Consider the following 22,045-nt stretch of genomic DNA (forward strand, 5'->3'; position numbering starts at 1 on the left):
ATATCATAGAAGTAGCTACAATATTGCCACTTTACCACCCCTCTGATGTTGCCAGGACGCTTGTGTTGGAGTGGCTGGCTGTTGCTAAAAAAAAAGGTCTCCCGGAAGTGGACGCGTCCTCGTATTTTCCGGACCATATTTTCCTGGCTTGTTTGCAGCAGTGTTTCTGCTGCTGAGGAGCAGTTGGTTTGGTGACTTGTCAACAGAAACATGGCTGCCTCTGCGTCCGGGAAAGCATACCGAAACGATAACGCTTCCATGGGCAGTCAAAAATGCACCGAAGAGCCCCCAGCACAGACGCGGGAGATTATTAAACCGTCTATCATGGAGCTCACCAAAGAAGTGCGGACCAATATCCTATGTACGGTGGAAGGATGTGGCAAGATTCTACCGAACACGCCAGCCCTGAACATGCATCTCGTGAAGTCCCACAGAGTAAAGGTAGCTAGTTTGTTAGCCTCTTTGCAAGCTAACCAAAGGGGCTACTGACATATTCCAACACGTCTTTCTATTTTTCAATTCATGATGCTAGTATCGCTAACTAGTTACGCTAGCTAGTTAGAGGCATGTTTATTGGGAAACCGGCAAGTCATCGTGCACTGTTTGAGGCCAGTTATTTGAAGTTGGCTAGCTACAACTGTAAATGGCTGATAACGTTATTTTGTTACTATTGTGAAACATTGCGTAAAACATTACAACTATCATCCCAGGCTAGGGTCATGGCTGTATGAGACAGATTATCCTGGCTAATGTTAAATTAAGTAGCTTTCTTGTACTACTTTGTCAGCCATACAAATGTATTATCTGTTCAAACCCACACGGTTAGATGCGCACAATAATACGAACATTTTGGATATTCAGATTAATATAATAGTTCGTTTAAAACGTTTACATGCTTTGCAAGAACAACGATTTCAATAATAATCCTGTTTACATAAACACATCTGAAATTATGCTAATGATGGGACTTTTGATAAATAAATAATAAAAATAAACGTTCTACCACAGTGACCATGTTATATTTGAGAATACGATTTGATATTGAGTTAGGACATACAAACATATGTGAAAAGATGCATACTTTCAGTTTTTCCGAACTCTCGCTTGAGGGAGATTTGCGCAGATCAAATACGCCGCTGGACCGCGGATTAAACTGTTTACGTGCCTTAATTCGAAGGTTGCTCCGAAAACCAGGTGTTTTAAACGGTTTACTTCGATTATGACCGTACGCCGATTTAAAATAAGCAGAGAGGTGTTTAAATGACTAATGCCATACTCAGTTTAATATCAAATTATTAGTGTGCATGTAAATATACTTGTCTCCATGCCCACAGCCTAACTTTGTAATATTGTTGAGCCATTTTGTTTTCTAGAAGTTGATGGAAATTTGAGCAATTAAATAACCCTCAGTGAATTAATGTTTATATGGCTGAAGAAGATGGGCTAAGCCCAATATATGCAATCAAATCAGTCTGACTAATGTCACACTGTCTTTAGCCTAAATATGAATACTGGCTACAGTAAAGGTCTTGGAGACAATGGTCATCCTCTTTAACTGAAATGTATGCAATGTCCTCGCCTAGTCTTGCTGCCCTGTGGGAGTCCCAGTGATTCCAGTTTCCCCCAAATGAATGCTGTTCTCTGCTGGGATCTAGCTGGCTTTGTCTTGCTACAGACTGAGCTCTTTGGAAGAAAAGGTGAATGTTTGAATTTGAATTAGGTCTGAAAAGCACTTCATGCACCTCAAGTGCTAACTGTTCTCAATATTGAACTAATTCAACTGGGCCTAATGCGGGAGAATGAGAGATGGAGGAGAAAATACATTGTGCAGCAGTTCATGAAGGAAACATAATGTCAATCTGAACAAAATTGTGGTAAGTGTGCATAGTTTTAGATGTTTATGACAGTGTGAATGGGCTGACAGTAGAGGCAACTATACCCTTGCTTTCGAGAACCCAAGGCATTATCGCAAAGGTTCCCGCTATAAGCACCGTTTACCGGTGGGAGCATGTGACTACAATCCCAACGCTCTGTTTTAACGTTTAGAAACGTCAGTTATTGCTTGCGATAAGTTCCTTATGTTTTGAAAACCTTATCTTTCATTTCAATTAGAAATAATCTTTCAATTAAATGCATTTACTGTAGCAGATTTGCACAGATCCATACGATCACAAACGACACTTCCTCCTCAGTTACCTTACACACAGATGTTCGAGCAGGCTAGATAGCTAGTTAGCACAGGTGGTCGCATCTGTCTTCCGTATACAAGGGCTGTAACATGAAGCTATGGCCGCGTGGGAACACTAACCATTTAAAGGTGTGTAGTAATTTAACCTTAGTTTTTTAAAACGATCTCTCACTGATATGAAATATTTGTTACTTATGTCTCCAAAATCATATCGCAAGCAATGTGTATTAACATTCAGAATTAGCGTCAGGGCTCTTAAAACATTGTATGGCTGCAATCCCTTTAATGGGATGATATGACAACAGCCAGTGAAAGTGCAGGGCGCCAAATACAAACAATAGAAATCTCATAATTAAAATTCCTCAAACATACATGTATCTTATACCATTTTAAAGGTAAACTTGTTAATCCCACCAAAGTGTCCGATTTCAAATATGCTTTACAGCGAAAGCACCACAAACCATTATGTTAGGTCACCGCAAAATCACAGAAAAACAGAGCTATTTTTCCAGCCAAAGACAGGAGTCACAAAAAGCAGAAATAGAGATAAAATGAATCACTAACCTTTGATCTTCATCAGATGACACTCATAGGACTTCATGTTACACAATACATATATGTTTTGTTCGATTAAGTTCATATTTATATCCAAAAACCTCAGTTTACATTGGCGCCATGTTCAGAAATGCCTCCAAAATATCCGGAGAAATTGCAGAGAGCCACGTCAAATAACAGAAATACTCATCATAAACTTTGATGAAAGATACATGTTTTACATAGAATTAAAGATGCACTTGTTCTTAATGCAACCGATGTGTCAGATTTAAAAAATCTTTACGGCAAAACACAATATTCAATCATGTGAGAACAGCGTTCAGCCACAAAAGGAAGCCATACAGTTACCCGCCAAATTGTGCAGTCAACAAAACTCATAAAAAGCATTATAAATCTTCACTTACCTTTGCTGATCTTCGTCGGAATGCACTCCCAGGACTCCCACTTCCACAATAAATGTTTGTTTTGTTCGGGTAATGTCCATCATCTATGTCCAAGTAGCTACTTTCGTTAGCGCGTTTAGTACACAAATCCAAACGCTCGTGCAGGTCCGCCCGAACGTCGGAAGAAAATTTCCAAATGTTATATTACAGGTCGAAGAAACTTGTCCAACTAAGTATAGAATTAATCTTTAGGATGTTGTTATCATAAATATTCAATAACGTTCCAACCGGAGAATTCCTTTGTGTCTATAGAAGTAATGGAACGCAAGTCGATATCATGTGGAATGCGCGTGACCAGGACCTGGCTCTCTGCCAGACCACTGACTCATTCCCCTCTCATTCAGCCCCACATCACAGTAGAAGCTTCATTCAAGGTTCTACAGACTGTTGACATCTAGTGGAAGCCGTAGGAAGTGCAAACAGATTCATATCATACTGTGTTTTCAATAGGTGATGAGTTGAAAATCGACCAACCTCAGATTTCTCACTTCCTGGTTGGATTTCTTCTCAGGTTTTTGCATGCCATATGAGTTCTGTTTATACTCACATACATAACTCAAACAGTTTTAGAAACTTCAGAGTGTTTTCTATCCAATACTAATAATAATTTGCATATATTAGCAACTATGACTGAGGAGCAGACCGTTTACTCTGTGCACCTTTCACTACTAAATACTGCCCCTGCAGCCATAAGTTAACAAAACTCCCCCGGCCAGAAGATGCCTTCATAAATAGACACTAAAGGTAGTTATTGGCTAACGCTACCCAACCGGAGTAAACAGGCCAGGAAAGCACAGGCTGCTTACTGTGCCTCTGCTGTTACGCACTGGCCAGGCTTGTTCTGTTTTATTCATTGATGCAGAAAGAGAGATGATTTGGGTTATAACACGGTTGTCGCTGCACACTCACTGTGCCTTAGCTCGGCTGAACTGCCGTATCACATTTGCTGGCCAACTGCTGGATGTGTGTGTAACACGACAATCAATTTAATTTCACACACTTCCGAACATTACAAATCGTACTCAAATAATAGCCTTCTGTACTAGGCAGACTGTAGTGTTAGACTAGTCACACTTCCTGTGTAATGGCTGAATGGAAGGTGTCATTGAGTCACTTAACATGTTTAACTCGCATGTTAAACATTTTGATGACCTGACTCCTCGATGTAGCCTACTGACATATTTTCAGTTTGCATTTCCTAGCTGTAATGCTGCTCAGCAGACCCTACCCAAGCTGTCTTGTAGCAGACAGAAACAAAGCTAACTCTGCCCTGCCTGACTGTATCACCGTCTGTGGTCTGTCTGCTGGGAAGGGACATAATAGTGTCATGGAGAGCAGCTCAGGGACTGTGCTCTGGCCTAGAACAGACCGTCTGAATGTTAACCTGCTCATCTGCTGCTGCAAGACACCAGTGAGTCCATCTGCTGCTGCAAGTAGCCTATGCAGAACTGTATGTCTCTGACGTAACCTTTACAATAATATAAGATGCACTGTGTCTGTTTACTGTGAAGACAGATCATTTTAGCACTATGCAGGATGTTTATGTATATTAGCCTAACTTACATCAAAACGTCTCTTTCACTAGTACTGTACCAATGACACAGTAGATGTAGCCTGCTAGGTGACCTTGGCCAGTGAAATACTGCAGTGCTAGTAATGATGGTTAGGCTGTACACACGGGTCGATGCTGAGGTCTATCTGTGGCCTATGAGTCATACCAAGCTCTGTGTCTGCTGTACTCTTACATAAGCATCATGCTGTTGTTCATTGAGTTAAAACAATGTGCTGCTGACAGCTGCTTCGGCACGGCTGTCTGTAGACTGCCAGGAGTGTGGAGTGATGTAGCACACTGGAAAGCACAAACTCCATGTGCTGTTAAACGAATAACTTTCATCTGAACCTCTTTAAAGTCATAGATCTGGACCCTCCATCTTGACGACCTTTGTCTGTGTATTTGCCATTCGCATGGTTTTCTACACAGGATAATTGGCGTGTCCATCGGCTGGATGTTTTCGAGAGGGGATTTTAGTCTCTAACTAAAGTATAACTAATGCCTAGCCTTTAGCTCAGCGGTCTTGAGAGTTGTGCTGATGGCCTACCTTTCTAAATGTGGTTGGTTAGCCTACATTATTTCACTGCTGATAGATGACACTAAATCTTAAGCCTATAGTATCACAATCTAATCATTCATCCTCTCTCCCTCCATAGGACGGTCTTGTCAACCCCACCATCAGGAAGGACATGAAGGGTTCCCAGAAGCTCTACTGTTGTCCCATAGAGGGCTGTCCGCGAGGCCCCAACAGACCCTTCTCCCAGTTTTCCCTGGTTAAACAGGTACCACATCCCTACAGTCAGTCTAAGATCTGTATATTGCCAGAGATAGCCTGACTGAAACCACCTGAGTTAGACTCATGCGGATTGTCGAATGAAATGACTGAGACAGACATTTCCTCCTGGGTTTTCCCCTAATCACTTTCCAGTCCTGCTTTGGATCTACCCTGAGATCCTCATGGTGGATGGGAATTGTAAATGATTGGAAAGTGTGTCTAATAATTGTCTCAATAGAGAGGCTTTTGAAGAATAACTAGGAAGTTGGAATTGGTGAATAAGAAGGGAATAATACATTCCTTTATTATATTTTTCCAGTTCATGTAACAAGTAACCTCCTCTCATAGCCCTATGTATATTCTGCTCTATCCAGCACTTTATGAAAATGCATGCAGAGAAGAAGCACAAGTGTTCCAAGTGCAACAACGGCTACAGCACAGAGTGGGACCTGAGGCGCCACATAGAGGACTGTGGGAGGACCTACCGCTGCACGTGTGGCTGCCCCTACGCCAGCAGAGCAGCGCTACTGTCACATATCTACAGGACCGGCCACGAGGTCCCCACAGAACACAGGTAGAGTGTACAAAACATTAGGAACATGTAGTCTTTCCATGACATAGCTTTTACCTGGTCAGTCTATGATCCCTTATTGACGTCACTTTTTAAATCCACTTCAATCAATGTAGATGAAGGGGGGGGAGACAGGTTAAAAAAAATATTTTTAAGCCTTGAGACAATTGAGACATGGATTGTGTATGTGTGCCATTCAGAGGGTGAATGGGCAAGACAAAATACTGAAGTGGTTTTGAACAGGGTATGGTAGTAGGTGTCAGGCGCACTGGTCTGTGTCAAGAACTGCAATGTTGCTGAGTTTTTCATGCTCAATAGTTTCCTGTGTGTATCAAGAATGGTTCACCACCCAAAGGACATTCAGCCAACTTTTTTTTTAATATATATTTTTTTCGCCTTTATTTAACCAGGTAGGCAAGTTGAGAACAAGTTCTCATTTACAATTGCGACCTGGCCAAGATAAAGCAAAGCAGTTCGACACATACAACAACAGAGTTACACATGGAGTAAAACAAACATACAGTCAATAATACAGTAGGAAAAAAATAAGTATATACAATGTGAGCAAATGAGGTGAGATAAGGGAGGTAAAGGCAAAAAAAAGGCCATGCTGGCAAAGTAAATACAATATAGCAAGTAAAACACTGGAATGGTAGATTTGCAGTGGAAGAATGTGCAAAGTAAAGATAGAAATAATGGAGTGCAAAGGAGCAAAATAAATAAATGAATAAATACAGTAGGCGGAGAGGTAGTTGCTTGGGCTTAAGTATAGATGGGCTATGTACAGGTACAGTAATCTGTGAGCTTCTCTGACAGCTGGTGCTTAAAGCTAGTGAGGGAGATAAGTGTTTCCAGTTTCAGAGATTTTTGTAGTTCATTCCAGTCATTGGCAGCAGAGAACTGTAAGGAGAGGCGGCCAAAGGAAGAATTGGTTTTGGGGGTGACCAGAGAGATATACCTGATGGAGCGCTTGCTACAGGTGGGTGCTGCTATGGTGACCAGCGAGCTGAGATAAGGGGGGACTTTACCTAGCAGGGTCTTGTAGATGACCTGGAGCCAGTGGGTTTGGCGACGAGTATGAAGCGAGGGCCAGCCAACGAGAGCGTACAGGTCGCAGTGGTGGGTAGTATATGGGGCTTTGGTGACAAAACGGATGGCACTGTGATAGACTGCATCCAATTTATTGAGTAGGGTATTGGAGGCTATTTTGTAAATGACATTGCCGAAGTCGAGGATTGGTAGGATGGTCAGTTTTACGAGGGTATGTTTGGCAGCATGGGTGAAGGATGCTTTGTTGCGAAATAGGAAGCCAATTCTAGATTTAACTTTGGATTGGAGATGTTTGATGTGAGTCTGGAAGGAGAGTTTACAGTCTAACCAAACACCTAGGTATTTGTAGTTGTCCACATATTCTAAGTCAGAACCGTCCAGAGTAGTGATGTTGGACGGGCGGGCAGATGCAGGCAGCGATCGGTGGAAGAGCATGCACTTAGTTTTACTTGTATTTAAGAGCAATTAGAGGCCACGGAATGAGAGTTGTATGGCATTGAAGCTCGTCTGGAGGGTTATTAACAGTGTCCAAAGAAGGGCCAGAAGTATACAGAATGGTGTCGTCTGCGTAGAGGTGGATCAGAGACTCACCAGCAGCAAGAGCGACATCATTGATGTATACAGAGAAGAGTCTGTCCAAGAATTGAACCCTGTGGCACGCCAGAGGCCCGGACAACAGGCCCTCTGATTTGACACACTGAAATCTATCAGAGAAGTAGTTGATGAACCAGGCGAGGCAATCATTTGAGAAACCAAGGCTATCGAGTCTGCCGATGAGGATGTGGTGATTGACAGAGTCGAAAGCCTTGGCCAGGTCAATGAATACGGGTGCACAGTATTGTTTCTTATTGATGGTGGTTAGGATATCGTTTAGGACCTTGAGCGTGGCTGAGGTGCACCCATGACCGTCTCTGAAACCAGATTGCATAGCGGAGAAGGTATGGTGGGATTCGAAATGGTCGGTAATCTGTTTGTTGACTTGGCTTTCGAAGACCTTAGAAAGGCAGGGTAGGACAGATATAGGTCTGTAGCAGTTTGGGTCAAGAGTGTCCCCCCGGGGCCTCCCGGGTGACGCAGTGATCTAGGGCACTGCATCGCAGTGCTAACTGCGCCACCAGAGTCTCTGGGTTCGCGCCCAGGCTCTGTCGCAGCCGGCCGCGACCGGGAGGTCCGTGGGGCGACGCACAATTGGGCTAGCGTCGTCCGGGTTAGGGTGGGTTTGGCCGGTAGGGATATCCTTGTCTCATCGCGCTCCAGCGACTCCTGTGGCGGGCCGGGCGCAGTGCGCGCTAACCAAGGGGGACAGGTACACGGTGTTTCCTCGAACACATTGGTGCGGCTGGCTTCCGGGTTGGAGGTGCGCTGTGTTAAAGAAGCAGTGCGGCTAGGTTGGGTTGTGCTTCGGAGGGCGCATGGCTTTCGACCTTCGTCTCTCCCGAGCCCGTACGGGAGTTGTAGCGATGAGACAAGATAGTAATTACTAGCGATTGGATACCACGAAAAATTGGGGGGAAAAGGGGATAAAATTTATAAAAAAAATATTATAAAAAAAATAAAAAAAAGTGTCCCCCCCTTTGAAGAGGGGGATGACTGCATCTGCTTTCCAATATTTGGGAATCTCAGACGACACGAAAGAGAGGTTGAACAGGCTAGTAATAGGGGTTGCAACAATTTCGGCAGATAATTTTAGAAAGAAAGGGTCCAGATTGTCTAGCCCGGCTGATTTGTAGGGGTCCAGATTTTGCAGCTCTTTCAGAACATCAGCTGACTGGATTTGGGAGAAGGAGAAATGGGGAAGGCTTGGGCGAGTTGCTGTGTGGGGTGCAGTGCTGTTGACCGGGGTAGGGGTAGCCAGGTGGAAAGCATGGCCAGCCGTAGAAAAATGCTTATTGAAATTCTCAATTATAGTGGATTTATTGGTGGTGACAGTGTTTCCTGTCCTCGGTGCAGTGGGCAGCTGGGAGGAGGTGTTCTTATTCTCCATGGACTTTACAGTGTCCCAGAACCTTTTTGAGTTTGTGTTGCAGGAAGCAAATTTCTGCTTGAAAAAGCTAGCCTTGGCTTTTCTAACTGCCTGTGTATATTGGTTTCTAGCTTCCCTGAAAAGTTGCATATCACGGGGGCAGTTCGATGCTAATGCAGAACGCCATAGGATGTTTTTCTGTTGGTTAAGGGCAGTCAGGTCTGGAGAGAATCAAGGGCTATATCTGTTCCTGGTTCTAAATTTCTTGAATGGGGCATGCTTATTTAAGATGGTGAGGAAGGCATTTAAAAAAAATAACCAGGCATCCTCTACTGGCGGGATGAGATCAATATCCTTCCAGGATCCCCCGGCCAGGTCGATTAGAAAGGCCTGCTCGCTGAAGTGTTTCAGGGAGCGTTTGACAGTGTTGAGTGGAGGTCGTTTGACCGCTGACCCATTACGGATGCAGGCAATGAGGCAGTGATCGCTGAGATCTTGGTTGAAAACAGCAGAGGTGCATTTAGAGGGCAAGTTGGTTAGGATGATATCTATGAGGGTGCCCGTGTTTACGGATTTGGGGTGGTACCTGGTAGGTTCATTGATAATTTGTGTGAGATTGAGGGCATCAAGTTTAGATTGTAGGATGGCTGGGGTGTTAAGCATGTTCCAGTTTAGGTCGCCTAGCAGCACGAGCTCTGAAGATAGATGGGGGGCAATCAGTTCACATATGGTGTCCAGAGCACAGCTGGGGGCAGAGGGTGGTCTATAACAGGCGGCAACGGTGAGAGACTTGTTTTTAGAGAGGTGGATTTGACACAACTGTGGGAAGCATTGTAGTGAACATGGGCCAACATCCCTGTGGAATGCTTTCGACACCTTGTTCTGCGAAATGAGGCTGTTCTGAGGGCAAAGGTGTAAGGTGTTCTTAATGTTTTGTTCACTCAGTGTGTACTGGATATCATACTGGAGGGCAGTGTTTCCATTAACAGGTTATTGACGGGGTTTGGCCAATTTAAAATATAAAATACACAAAAGCTGACAAATATAAGCATTGCCCAAGACATTGTCCAGCAAAAAAACATCCTCCATAAATCACATTAGCTACGCATGGAGGTTGGTTCACGTCGTCTTTCAATGATCTCTCTACTTCCCTGTTTAACTGCCTGCATGTGTCTTGAGCTCATGCTCTCACTAGCAGATTAGCATTGTATAACTGGAACTGGCCCACAAAATGTTCACATGCCAGTCTGTGACACACCGCTGCATGCACATGACTCGGGAGAATTATGATTTTATTTTAAATGAATCTCCCTAAAATAGAATGTACGGTAATGTCCACAAAGGAGGAATTCAAGAGATGAAATAATCGTGCTTCCCTACTCTTCCTCTAATCTACTGCCTGTTTCAGTAGTTGGCTCAAAAATGCTTGACTAACTAGCTACTGTACCAAGGATGGAGGTACACACAATTGCACAAATAATTAGACCCTGAAACAGAGGATTTTGACAAGCCAGATGGACCGATTGAGACATGCATTGTGCAAGGAGCTAGCGTTCACTTGGTAGGCTATCATTCCTCCTTGCATATTGCAGTCACTTCCATGTGGTGTCATTGACTCGGCAGTGGGTGCTGCTAAAGGCATTAGTCTACACATGACATTCAAATGGGTTTCTATTAAATAAGTATTGTATTTGGTTGGACATGCTGTTGGAGGGGATTTAAAGATGGTGTGGACACGTGGTGGCAGAGAGGCTCAAAGTCTTCAAGTGTCATGCAGTTTATCCAGTAAACCATGTAATTATTCAATAACAGATCATGTTGGGACAAACGCCTGCATGCACAACGTGGCTTGAGAACAGACCTTGAATATGACTGCACAACGATTAAATGAGAATGCTGCTACTGCACCTTGATTTTATTAGTGTTTGTCAAAGCTTTATAACTACCTACTGCTGTTTTGTCAGCTTGACGTATTCTCTCCTCTGCCCTGTGTTTGCAGGTATCCACCAGTGAAAAAGCGGAAGATGGAGAGACAGATAAATGGAGCAGAAAAAGTCAGGCCCACTGAATTCATGTGTCAGATTATAAAAACGGACAGAGAACTTTCAGAGGACTCCCTCCCTTCAGACAGGGTCTGCCACAACATCCCCCCTAAACACCTCCACAAACTCCTCCTACCCAAGCCTAAAGTGGCTCTGGTGAATTTCCCTGTGATGCAGCTGGCCCATCTCCCTGTCCTCCTCCCCTCCACAGAGAGCGGGGTTCTGAGGTCTGTGGTGCTGGCTGTGGACAGCCAGGGCTCCTTCAGCACCCTCCAACTCATGCCCCAGTCCATGGGGTCCGTGATGCCTCACCTGGACCCTAAGACCCTGGCCTTCAGGGGCAGCATGCCTGTCTCCCGCTCCAGTCTGGGGCCTGTCAGCATGGGGGTGCAGGTAAGTCTGGAGTCATTGGGCTCTGGCGATGACCTAGGAGGAACCAGGGGGAGCAATACCTCCACCAACATTCAGACAGACATCTCATACTTGTCCAGGATGCCTATGGGGGTCGGGGTGGGGACGGAGGTGTGCCCCGTTGGTGAGTCGTCAGTCTCATCGTGTTCTCAGACAGATATTAGTGTGAGTGCTCAGGTCCTGCTGCCGGTCAGTGTAGAGACCCAGACGTTCCCCTCTAAGGCCAAAGCCACCACCACCATCGGGGCGCAGACGGATACCCACACCCTCAACCAGCTGCCCTACCCCTATTCCTCCCCATCCCAGTCCCCCTACATTACCAAGCACACTCAGACCAGACTCGCCCTGGCTGGGTCAGAAGAGAGGGCTCAGATGGACCAGACCATCATGTGCTCAGACCTCTTCGACAGTTACTCCCTCAGCGTCTCAACACAGACGGCACTGACAGACGGACACTTCAGAACCCACGGTGTAGACGACCCCCTTCCCGGCGCCGGTAACGGTCTCTATGACGACGACAAGTCAGCAGGAGGCATGTGCTTTGGCGTGCAGACAGACAATCTCCAGTCGGGCAGCGTGGCGGACAACCAAACCCAGACCACCTTGGCTCTGTTCAACGACCTGGAGAATATCTTGTCAGGTCACCAGACGCAGATGGATTCTTCAACAGGCTGTGGGTCAGGTCTGGGCTCTGTTCAGGAACAGCACACGGGCATCGATTTTGACTTTGAGGAATTCCTGAACGCGGCCCACATCCAGACCCAGACGGAGGAGAGCGAGCTGAGCGGTCTGGGGGCTGACACGCCCCTGGAGGTCCTGGACATCCAAACCCAGACAGACTTCCTCCTCCTGGAGGGCCTGGGAAACAGTGAGGGGCCGGGCCGCAGCCAGGCCAGTGACCTGGAACTGGAGATGTTTGACACCCAGACCCAGACGGACCTCAACTTCCTGCTGAAAGCCGGAGGCCACATGCCCCTGGGCAACATTCTGCGCCAGTCCAGCTTCTCCATGAGCACAGAGTCCTCTGACACTGAGACACAGACCGACCTCCACCGACCTCTGACACCAACACCAAACTCCAACACCCTTCCCTACGTGTCCCAGGGTGACCAGACCAGGCTCTTGAGCAGCACGGAGACCCAGACGGTGACTGACGCATCTTCTGAGGGCCTCGGAAACCTCTTCCTGACCAGCAACGAGACGCAGACAGTCATGGATGACTTTCTGTCAGCTGACATGGCCTGGAACATGGAGTCCCACTTCAGCTCGGTGGAGACGCAGACGTGTGAGGAGCTGTTTGCTCTCTTTCAGCACTCTGAGAAACCCAACAGCTGAATTACCACCCCCCACACACACCTGCTCAGCCCACACAATGGGTTTCTGGTTTCTGTCCAGGAGGTCCTGGGATCCTACTCATCATCCTCTACAGTCTATGTCCCTCTACAACTGGAGGTTTAGGTGTAGAAGTGAGCCTTCTTGAAGTCTTAGGACATTCTACAGAGGGGTAGCATGTCTAGGATAACATGTCCAGACTTCTCCCTCATGCTAGCTCAAAAGCACTTTATTATAGTTCATGGATATGATTTCCCATCCTTGTTTACATGTTTATTTGCACGTCTTACTACTTAAATATATATTTTGTCTGAAAAGCCAGTTTAGTCCGTTTACAACATTTTAAAAGTTGAGCACTAATGTTTGCTGTAAGAGAGTATGTAATGCCTGTTGAGCCTTTCCTTAATCATTCTGCTATTGAATGGCTTACGGCAGATTTGATGTGGCACAAATATACTAGTGAAACTCTAAAATCGTTGCCGCACTACCATTGTTGACATGCGATTGTGAAGTGCAGTCTTGTAGAATTGCTCTATTGTTACAGGGCCACCCACCTATAAACTGGGTCACCACGTTAGCAGACTAGCCTGTCATGGTCTTTGACTTATTCATTAGCTGGCTGTAAGTGTATAGCAGCACAGTGTGCTGAAGTGATACAACACTGTCGAGAAACACTATGAGGATATAGCTACTCTCTAGTCACTGTGATTACATTGTGATTGTGTATGTCCACCACCACCATATACAGTGCCTTCAAAGTATTCACACCCCTTGACTTTTTCCACATTTTGTTGTTACAAAGTGGGTTTAAGTAGAACAAAAAATGAAACATTTATGGAAAATATAACGAATATATCTTCATTAAATAAGTATTCAACCCCCTGAGTAAATACATGTTAGAATCACCTTTCGATTGACTTACCCAGTCTTTCTGGGTAAGTCTTTAAGAGATTTCCATACCTGGATTGTGCAACATTTGCCCATTTATTATTTTCTAAATTTTTCTAACTCTGTCAAATTGGTTGTTGATCATTGCTAGACAACCTTTTTTAGGTCTTGCCATAGCTTTTCAAGTAGATTTAAGTCAAAACTGTAACTCGGACATTCGGGAGCATTCACTGTCTTCTTGGTAAGCAACTCCAGTGTAGATTTGCCCTCGTGTTGTAGGTTATTGTCCTGTTGAAAGGTGAATTAATCTCCCAGTATCTGGTAGAAAGCAGACTGAACCAGGTTTTCCTATAGGATTTTGCCTGTGCTTAGCTCCACTACGTTTCTTTTCTATCCTCAAAAACTCCCCAGTCCTTAATGATTACAAGCATACCCATGACATGATACAGCCACCACTATGCAGAGTGGTACCCCAAACATAACATTTTGTCTTCAGAATAAAAAGTGAATTGCTTTGCCACATTTTTTGTATTGTGGAGTAACTACAATGTTGTTGAGCCATCCTCAGTTTTCTCCTATCACCGCCAATAAACTCTGAAACTGTTTTATAGTCACCATTGGCCTCATGTTGAATTACCTGTGCGGTTTCCTTCCTCTCCTGAAACTGAGTTAGGAATACACCATCTAAAGTGTAATTAATAACTTCACCATGCACAAAGGGATATTCAATGTCTGATTTCTTTGTTTACCCTTCTACCAATAGGTGCTCTTCTTTGCGAGGCATTGGAAAACCTCCCTGGTCTTTGTGGTTAAATCTGTGTTTGAAATTCACTGCTTGACTGAGAGAACTTACAGATAATTGTGTGGAGGATACAGAGATGAGGTAGTCATTTAAAAAACAAATCATGTTAAACACTTATTGTACACAGTGTGAGTCCATGCAACTTATGTGACTTGTTAAGCACAGTTTTACTCAATTTATTTAGGCTTCCCATAACAAAGGGGTTGAATACTTACAGACAAGACATTTCATCTTTTCATTTCATATATTAATTTGTACAAATTTCCTAAAACATAATTCTACTTTGATATTATAGGGTATTGTTATAAGGCCAGTGACAAGTCTCAATTCAATCAAGTTTAAATTCAGGCTGTAACACCATTTTTGGGGGGGAAAGGCAATGGGTGTGAATAATTTCTGAAGGTACTGTATAACAACCCCACTAAATGTTACTGAACAAAAACTGACAATATTACAATTTCTATCAACATTTTCTTGAAATATACTCTAACGCCTAATGTATTGGTCAAAGCTAGCTGTTGGTATCATTTACAATATTTTACCTCATTTGCACATGCACCCCATTCAAATTTCAAGAAACAGACAGTTGTTGTGACATTTTTATTGAATGTGAACTTTACAAGAGCTCTCCAAGGTTTGAGTATTTCTCCATGTTGGATTTTGTTATGTTGGTGCCTTAAACCAAGTATTTTTCATTATGTATTTTGTTATGTTTCCATTGGTCAGTGATGCACTAAGCAGCTTTAAGAGGTAGGAAGAAGTTCAGGATCAAAATGTATTTAACATTTACATTATATTTACTTGTGGAGGGTGTATTGGAAGAATACTTCAAATACTTGAGTGGCTTTAATTTACATGTTGAGTGTTTTCTGTACCTCTACTTTCAAAAACATTTTGTTGCAAGATATGTTACAATGCCTGTTTTGTGTTACACATCTAGGTTCTAAGAATGCAATGCAGTATTTTTTTCCCAAGGCAGTATTTGCCCTACTGTGGTACACTATCAATATGTATAGAATTGTACCCAGAAACTGCAGAATGTAGCCTACATCATACTGCACAACATGGCTTAGTTTTTGCACTGCATCTTAAAGTAATCGAAACAGGACTGTTTCATTCCAGTTTATAACAGACTTTCATACTCAACCACATTTCATAACAATGTTTTGTGCTGTACTGAAAACACTACTTCTATTTAATTTAGCGTTCTTGAACTTGATTATAATAGCGCTGAGGGGAGAAGCTGCCTTGCTTAAAAAAACATGTACAGTAGACTACATGGCAGGGTTGAAGTCAATTTCATTTTAATTCCAGGCAATTGAGAAAGTAAACCAAATTCCAATTCCAAAATTTCCTAATTTTGTAGAAAATTGAAATGGAATTGATCCTAACCATGCTACATGGGGTTGTCGACTTCAGCGCTTTGGTTTTTCTCACTAGGGAGTGCATGCAGTCTTTGGTGCCAATGTAATTTATTTCAGTTGCATTTCTGTTTGCAGACTTACCTGTTGTATTTCAGTTGCCTGAATGTTTAGAGGGTCAATAAAGGTTGCCTCTCGCTGTTTGTTTTGTTGATGCTATTCAGTAGATGCTCATAATAAACTCTTCATAAAGGGTTGATTGTTTGAGTTGATGTGGTAGCTGGTTGTTTGTACTAGCTTAGTTTCAGTTCACTTCAAATCAAAGGACAGTAATGCAGTGCTGTATAAAGCCATGTCATATTTTATTACTGGTTAAAGCACATACTACTTTTGACTTACAACACAATAATCAATATTGTACACACTCAATGTGCTATTTTTCGGTAAATGCCAGGTAGTTTTCACCTGGGTTGTGTGGCAGTACAAGTTAGTTTACTATGTAAGTGTATTATGCTCAGTCCGTTTGAATACAGTATTGTAATTGTGTAAATCATTTGGAATACGATACTAATCCCTCCGCCCACACACTTATGTTGTCACAGCCCCTCAGAATCAGTGTGGTTCACATCTAGTATGTAATTCAATAGGCTACCACAGACATCTTCACATGGGTTGGAACACTACAATCACGCTCATTCCATTAGAGTGCAATAGCACTAGCATGCTTTGGCAATGGCTCAGATCATGTTTTGTCATACTGAGGAGCACTGGGGGGGTCTGACATAAGAATAGTGTCTGCAGTTTAACATTCAGGAATCCAAGAAACTGACCTAGATCTCAGCATCATAGATTGAGCGCCACAATAAAAGCACATGCAAAATCTAGAACTGAAATCACACAAGTGAATGATTCACTCCATATGTCCAGATGTGTGGAGGGTTTGTAATTAAGGAAGGCTCATGTAACAGTTAAATGATTTCACTCTGAATAATCAGTGGTAACAAATTACCATAATGTAACAGTAATCTGTAAACTCATGTCAATTCCATGTAGTTTAAAACGACCAAGTTGAATTTGTCAGTGTCATATACAGTGGGGAGAACAAGTATTGGATACACTGCCGATTTTGCAGGTTTTCCTACTTACAAAGCATGTAGAGGTCTGTAATTTTTTATCATAGGTACACTTCAACTGTGAGAGACGGAATCTAAAACAAAAATCCAGAAAAGCACATTGTATGATTTTTAAGTAATTCATTTGCATTTTATTGCATGACATAAGTATTTGATACATCAGTAAAGCAGAACTTAATATTTGGTACAGAAACCTTTGTTTGCAATTACAGAGATCATACGTTTCCTGTAGTTCTTGACCAGGTTTGCACACACTGCAGCAGGGATTTTGGCCCACTCCTCCATACAGACCTTCTCCAGATCCTTCAGGTTTCGGGGCTGTCGCTGGGCAATACGGACTTTCAGCTCCCTCCAAAGATTTTCTATTGGGTTCAGGTCTGGAGACTGGCTAGGCCACTCCAGGACCTTGAGATGCTTCTTACGGAGCCTAGCTGCCCTGGCTGTGTGTTTCGGGTCGTTGTCATGCTGGAAGACCCAGCCACGACCCATCTTCAATGCTCTTACTGAGGGAAGGAGGTTGTTGGCCAAGATCTCGCGATACATGGCCCCATCCATCCTCCCCTCAATACGGTGCAGTCGTCCTGTCCCCTTTGCAGAAAAGCATCCCCAAAGAATGATGTTTCCACCTCCATGCTTCACGGTTGGGATAGTGATCTTGGGGTTGTACTCATCCGCTTCTTCCTCCAAACACGGCGAATGGTTTAGACCAAAAAGCTCTATTTTTGTCTTATCAGACCACATGACCTTCTCCCATTCCTCCTCTGGATCATCCAGATGATCATTGGCAAACTTCAGGCGGGCCTGGACATGCGCTGGCTTGAGCAGGTGGACCTTGCGTGCACTGCAGGATTTTAATCCATAACGGCGTAGTGTGTTACTAATGGTTTTCTTAGAGACTGTGGTCCCAGCTCTCTTCAGGTCATTGACCAGGTCCTGCCGTGTAGTTCTGGGCTGATCCCTCACCTTCCTCATGATCATTGATGCCCCACGAGGTGAGATCTTGCATGGAGCCCCAGACCGAGGGTGATTGACCGTCATCTCGAACTTCTTCCATTTTCTAATAATTACGCCAACAGTTGTTGCCTTCTCACCAAGCTGCTTGCCTATTGTCCTGTAGCCCATCCCAGCCTTGTGCAGGTCTACAATTTTATCCCTGATGTCCTTACACAGCTCTCTGGTCTTGGCCATTGTGGAGAGGTTGGAGTCTGTTTGATTGAGTGTGTGGACAGGTGTCTTTTATACAGGTAAAGAGTTCAAACAGGTGCAGTTAATACAGGTAATGAGTGGAGAACAGGAGGGCTTCTTAAAGAAAAACTAACAGGTCTATGAGAGCTGGAATTCTTTCTGGTTGGTAGGTGATCAAATACTTATGTCATGCAATAAAATGCAAATTAATTACTTAAAAATCATACAATGTGCTTTTCTGGATTTTTGTTTCAGATTCCGTCTCTCACAGTTGAAGTATACTATGATAAAAATTACAGACCTCTACATGCTTTGTAAGTAGGAAACCCTGCAAAACCGGCAGTGTATCAAATACTTCTTCTCCCCACTGTAAAAGATATGAAGATATTCCACAGAAAGCTTATTTTTAATCACAAACCCACAAAGACTGAGCTTTTGGGTTGGGAGAGAGTATGGAGTGCAAAGTAACAGTCTCTGTTCAGAGTAGTCTCTGTGCAGAGGCTGGGATGGGCACCCTGGTCCCAAACAGAATGGGCAGTTGGGGCTCTGCACGCTTCAGGTTCTTGGTCTTCAGTCCAAAGTACAGTCTGTGAGCACTGCTGGTCCGGGGATCCTGTCTGAGGTGTCTGTCCAGGGGGTAGGTGGCGCGGGGTAGAGGATCTGACAGTGTGCTGAGGGGCATGTCACATCTCTTGAGGATGGGGATGCTGAAAGCAGACAACAGGTGGTGGCTCTGCTGGCTCTCCACACCACCTCCGCTCTCCCAGGCAGGCGTGACACCGTCTGACCCAGCCGCTGCGGTCTCCCTGTCTGAGGCACTGCGCCCCGGGCCGGCCTCCTCCCTCCGGAGCTGGCTGCTGACCCTAGGGTGGCTGACCCTAGGGTGTCTGGGCTGGGAGGCCTTCACGGGTGGTAGGACGGCGAAGCTGTTGATGATCAACGTCATGGGACACTCTGAGGCTGAGTGGTGGTGACCCTGGGAGGGGGCAGAGCCCAGCAGTGAGTCACTGATCTCACACACCTCAGCTTTGTCCTCCACCATCTTGTCTCGGAGTGTCAGTTGCTGTGTGGCTTTCTGAAGGTCCCTGAAGGACTCTGGTGGGGACTCCTCTGAAGAGATGGTAGAGGTTTGACTGTAGGGTCTGTTCAGGAAGTCTCCCAGGGTTGTGGGGGGGGGTTTCTCCCATGAGTCCAGGGAGGAATCCCAGATGGACTCAGGGGAGTGGGTTACGCTGGACTCAGAGTCAAGGGGATCCGACAACTTCACGAGGTCCACACACAGGTGGCAGTGGTGGTCTGTGTCTCCAGTCTTGACCCTCTTTCCTCTCCTCTGGGTCTGAACCAGGCAGCCAAGTGGAGTAGTTCTGCCCCAGCCCCGGATCTGTCTCAACAACAAACACGAACATTAAGGGAAACGTAATTACATTTTAATCAGTGTATCGCAACTTAGAGAAAATTAGGTTTTACCTTTTAAGATGATTTCTGAGATTGAATGTAGTTATAAACAGTGAATAAACATACTGACACTTTCACTTTTTCTTAACTCACATGAAATGTAAGTGTGTATCTGGTGCCTACGCAGTTACGTGACACTGGCTGAATATCATTCACAATCTAGCCAAAAAATAAAAGAGTAACCGCAGTGTATTACTCACAGCTTCCTCCCATCCGGAGAGACAGAGAAACTCAAATGGCTCCTGCTCTTTGGATGAGGTATCATCACTGATATCCAAAAGGGCATCAACATGGCCCCTGTTGGGTAGTTGGCAACTCTGGTCCCATCCTGTGTACTCAACTGCCACACTTCTGTCTTCAGCCACTTCTACAGGCGCCTGATCCCATTCCTTGAATTTGTCCATTCTAAGATGAGCCTTTCAGGGTGAAATCTGTTGAGAGTGAAAAAACATCTCTAATTAGGCACTCATCTTGTAGGCTCTTTGGTAAGATTGGAGATAAATGTACAAAAACAGCAAACAACCTATAAGCAAAACTATTTGTAAGATATCTGAAGACATTTAGCCTTTAACGTCAACTTTATGACATGTTAACTCAGTGTTAACGTGTTGACCCTGTTTACAAAACCTGTCCATTAAATGGATTCATAAACATTCTAGCTAGCCAGCAAGAGAACCTTACATTTCTGCCTAGCTACTAACGTTAACGTTAGGTAAACTAACGTTAGCAACTGAAGTTGGAAGCTTGTTCTGTTACCTGAAGCCACAAACAAGACTGTAAAAGAGATAACTTACCATTAAAGGGGGTCGAGTTCGACATTTTCCTCAGCAATACCATACAAGCATTTGCTCCTTGAGGTTTTTACATTGAACTTAATAGGCAGTAACATATTCATCAAATATTTATTACAGTTTTTCAGCAATCAGGAGGCGACCTCAAACAAAGTCAAAGATGTGCTAGGCCCACGAAGTGTTTGGAGCAGATCAAACGCCGTTGCCATGACAACTCCGCTACAACAGGGCGCTCAGAAGTGACGTGTGAAAAAGAGGAGGGAAAATGGGAGGGGGCGTGAGAAAACAAGTTGCAGTTGACACGTTATTGCTAATTTCCATGTTATATAAGAAAATGTAACAATTTCTAGACCTGGATTTGCTGCTTGTTACAATTCGTTATTTACAGCATGGTGTACACTATGTTGCTGACTATTTCATTCAATATCTATAATTAAGACTAACCCTAACATTTATGTAATCTATAGTAAGCTGTCCTATACAATATGATCCAAAATATCCCATTATACCAGTATTATAATATATATTGTATAACGTAAGGCTATAAAATATTGGGCATGGGCCTAAGTGAATTTGATTCAGATCAGTGCTTGACTTTGATTGAAATAGGTTCCGGTATTCATTTTAGGTGGCAGTACTGTTTATATTTAGGTGCAGGAACTCCACAACACTTTTGAGCTAACATTCTATAAGATGAACAGGAGCTCAAGCAGTAGAACATTTGAGGTGCTGGTACTGAGCTCCGGTGAGCTCCTACCCAAGTCAAGCACTGATTCAGATTGGCCAATGCTTCATAGTATGGCTACAGTAGCTGTAGCACATGGGGATGTGTGAAACTCCTCAACCTGAACTGTCCCCACTTGCGCCAGCGAATAGTTAGCTTTTCGCGTGGCACCGACTGTTGACCCTTCTTGGCGGCCGTGGTACTCGCAAGCAGTGTGACGTCCTTTACATAGGTCTACTCATTTACATTATGTAAATTATTTACAGGTATCTAGAATATACTCTCAGAGCTAGAGTCCTTGATTGAAACAATAACATAGTGGCCATCCACCTCTGTTTCTGTATTTTTTTAAAACAGGGAAAAAAACTGAGAAAGGAAGTTGTGCGTTTAGCTGCCCATCCACATCGCTCCAGCCAAACGCCACGCCCACTAACGTTTCTTCTCCATGAAGCAATCGATATAGCAGCGGTATTAAATTCAGGATGAGTCGTCAGGCAAGAAATGGGACGTGCTATTCGGAACATCGTGGTCCAGCCAGGCTCAAACCTTATGACTGTAATGTCATGTCTCTCACTGGGTCCCCTAGTTTTATGTGCACTGTAAGCTCAGCCACACACACATTGACTGGGGTATGCTGCTGGAAATGTCCACAGTGATACGGGAATCCCATATTTCATATTATTTCATAATGAACGAATTTGTATGCCTGTGAATGAAATCTAAAGTGACGTTAGGGAGGCATGTCTGGTATTTGTGGTGCGTTGTTCTAGCTGCACTTGTAGAAGCTTGGTTTATTGGTTCAGAAATGCGCAGTGTCACAGTCT

The 22,045-nt window shown here is 44.0% G+C and overlaps 2 protein-coding genes across 3 annotated transcripts; one reads left to right on the top strand and one right to left on the bottom strand.

Moving 5' to 3' along the window:
• Positions 1 to 83: 83 nt before the first annotated feature.
• Positions 84 to 16,136, top strand: atmin (ATM interactor). Of its 2 annotated transcripts, XM_055899956.1 has the most exons (5): positions 355 to 441; positions 1,584 to 1,697; positions 5,395 to 5,520; positions 5,888 to 6,087; positions 11,097 to 16,136. In XM_055899956.1, exons 3-5 carry the CDS (start codon positions 5,428 to 5,430, stop codon positions 12,883 to 12,885), a joined length of 2,082 nt encoding a protein of 693 aa, XP_055755931.1. In that variant the 5' UTR covers positions 355 to 441; positions 1,584 to 1,697; positions 5,395 to 5,427; the 3' UTR covers positions 12,886 to 16,136. The 2 variants fall into 2 exon arrangements, with proteins under 2 accessions (XP_055755930.1, XP_055755931.1); XM_055899955.1 differs by lacking the exon at positions 1,584 to 1,697 and having other exon boundaries at positions 84 to 441.
• Positions 16,137 to 18,719: 2,583 nt separating this feature from the next.
• si:ch73-103b9.2 (uncharacterized protein LOC100150067 homolog) lies at positions 18,720 to 21,987 on the bottom strand. Its single transcript, XM_055899957.1, has 3 exons — positions 20,501 to 21,987; positions 19,907 to 20,137; positions 18,720 to 19,632 (listed from the first exon to the last, which is right to left on the bottom strand). The coding sequence occupies exons 2-3, from the start codon at positions 20,108 to 20,110 to the stop codon at positions 18,730 to 18,732; spliced, it is 1,107 nt and encodes a 368-aa protein (XP_055755932.1). The 5' UTR covers positions 20,111 to 20,137; positions 20,501 to 21,987; the 3' UTR covers positions 18,720 to 18,729.
• Between the last annotated feature and the right edge of the window lie 58 nt (positions 21,988 to 22,045).

Source organism: Salvelinus fontinalis, chromosome 35 (assembly GCF_029448725.1).
Source record: "Salvelinus fontinalis isolate EN_2023a chromosome 35, ASM2944872v1, whole genome shotgun sequence".
Classification (NCBI taxonomy): Eukaryota; Metazoa; Chordata; class Actinopteri; order Salmoniformes; family Salmonidae; genus Salvelinus; species Salvelinus fontinalis.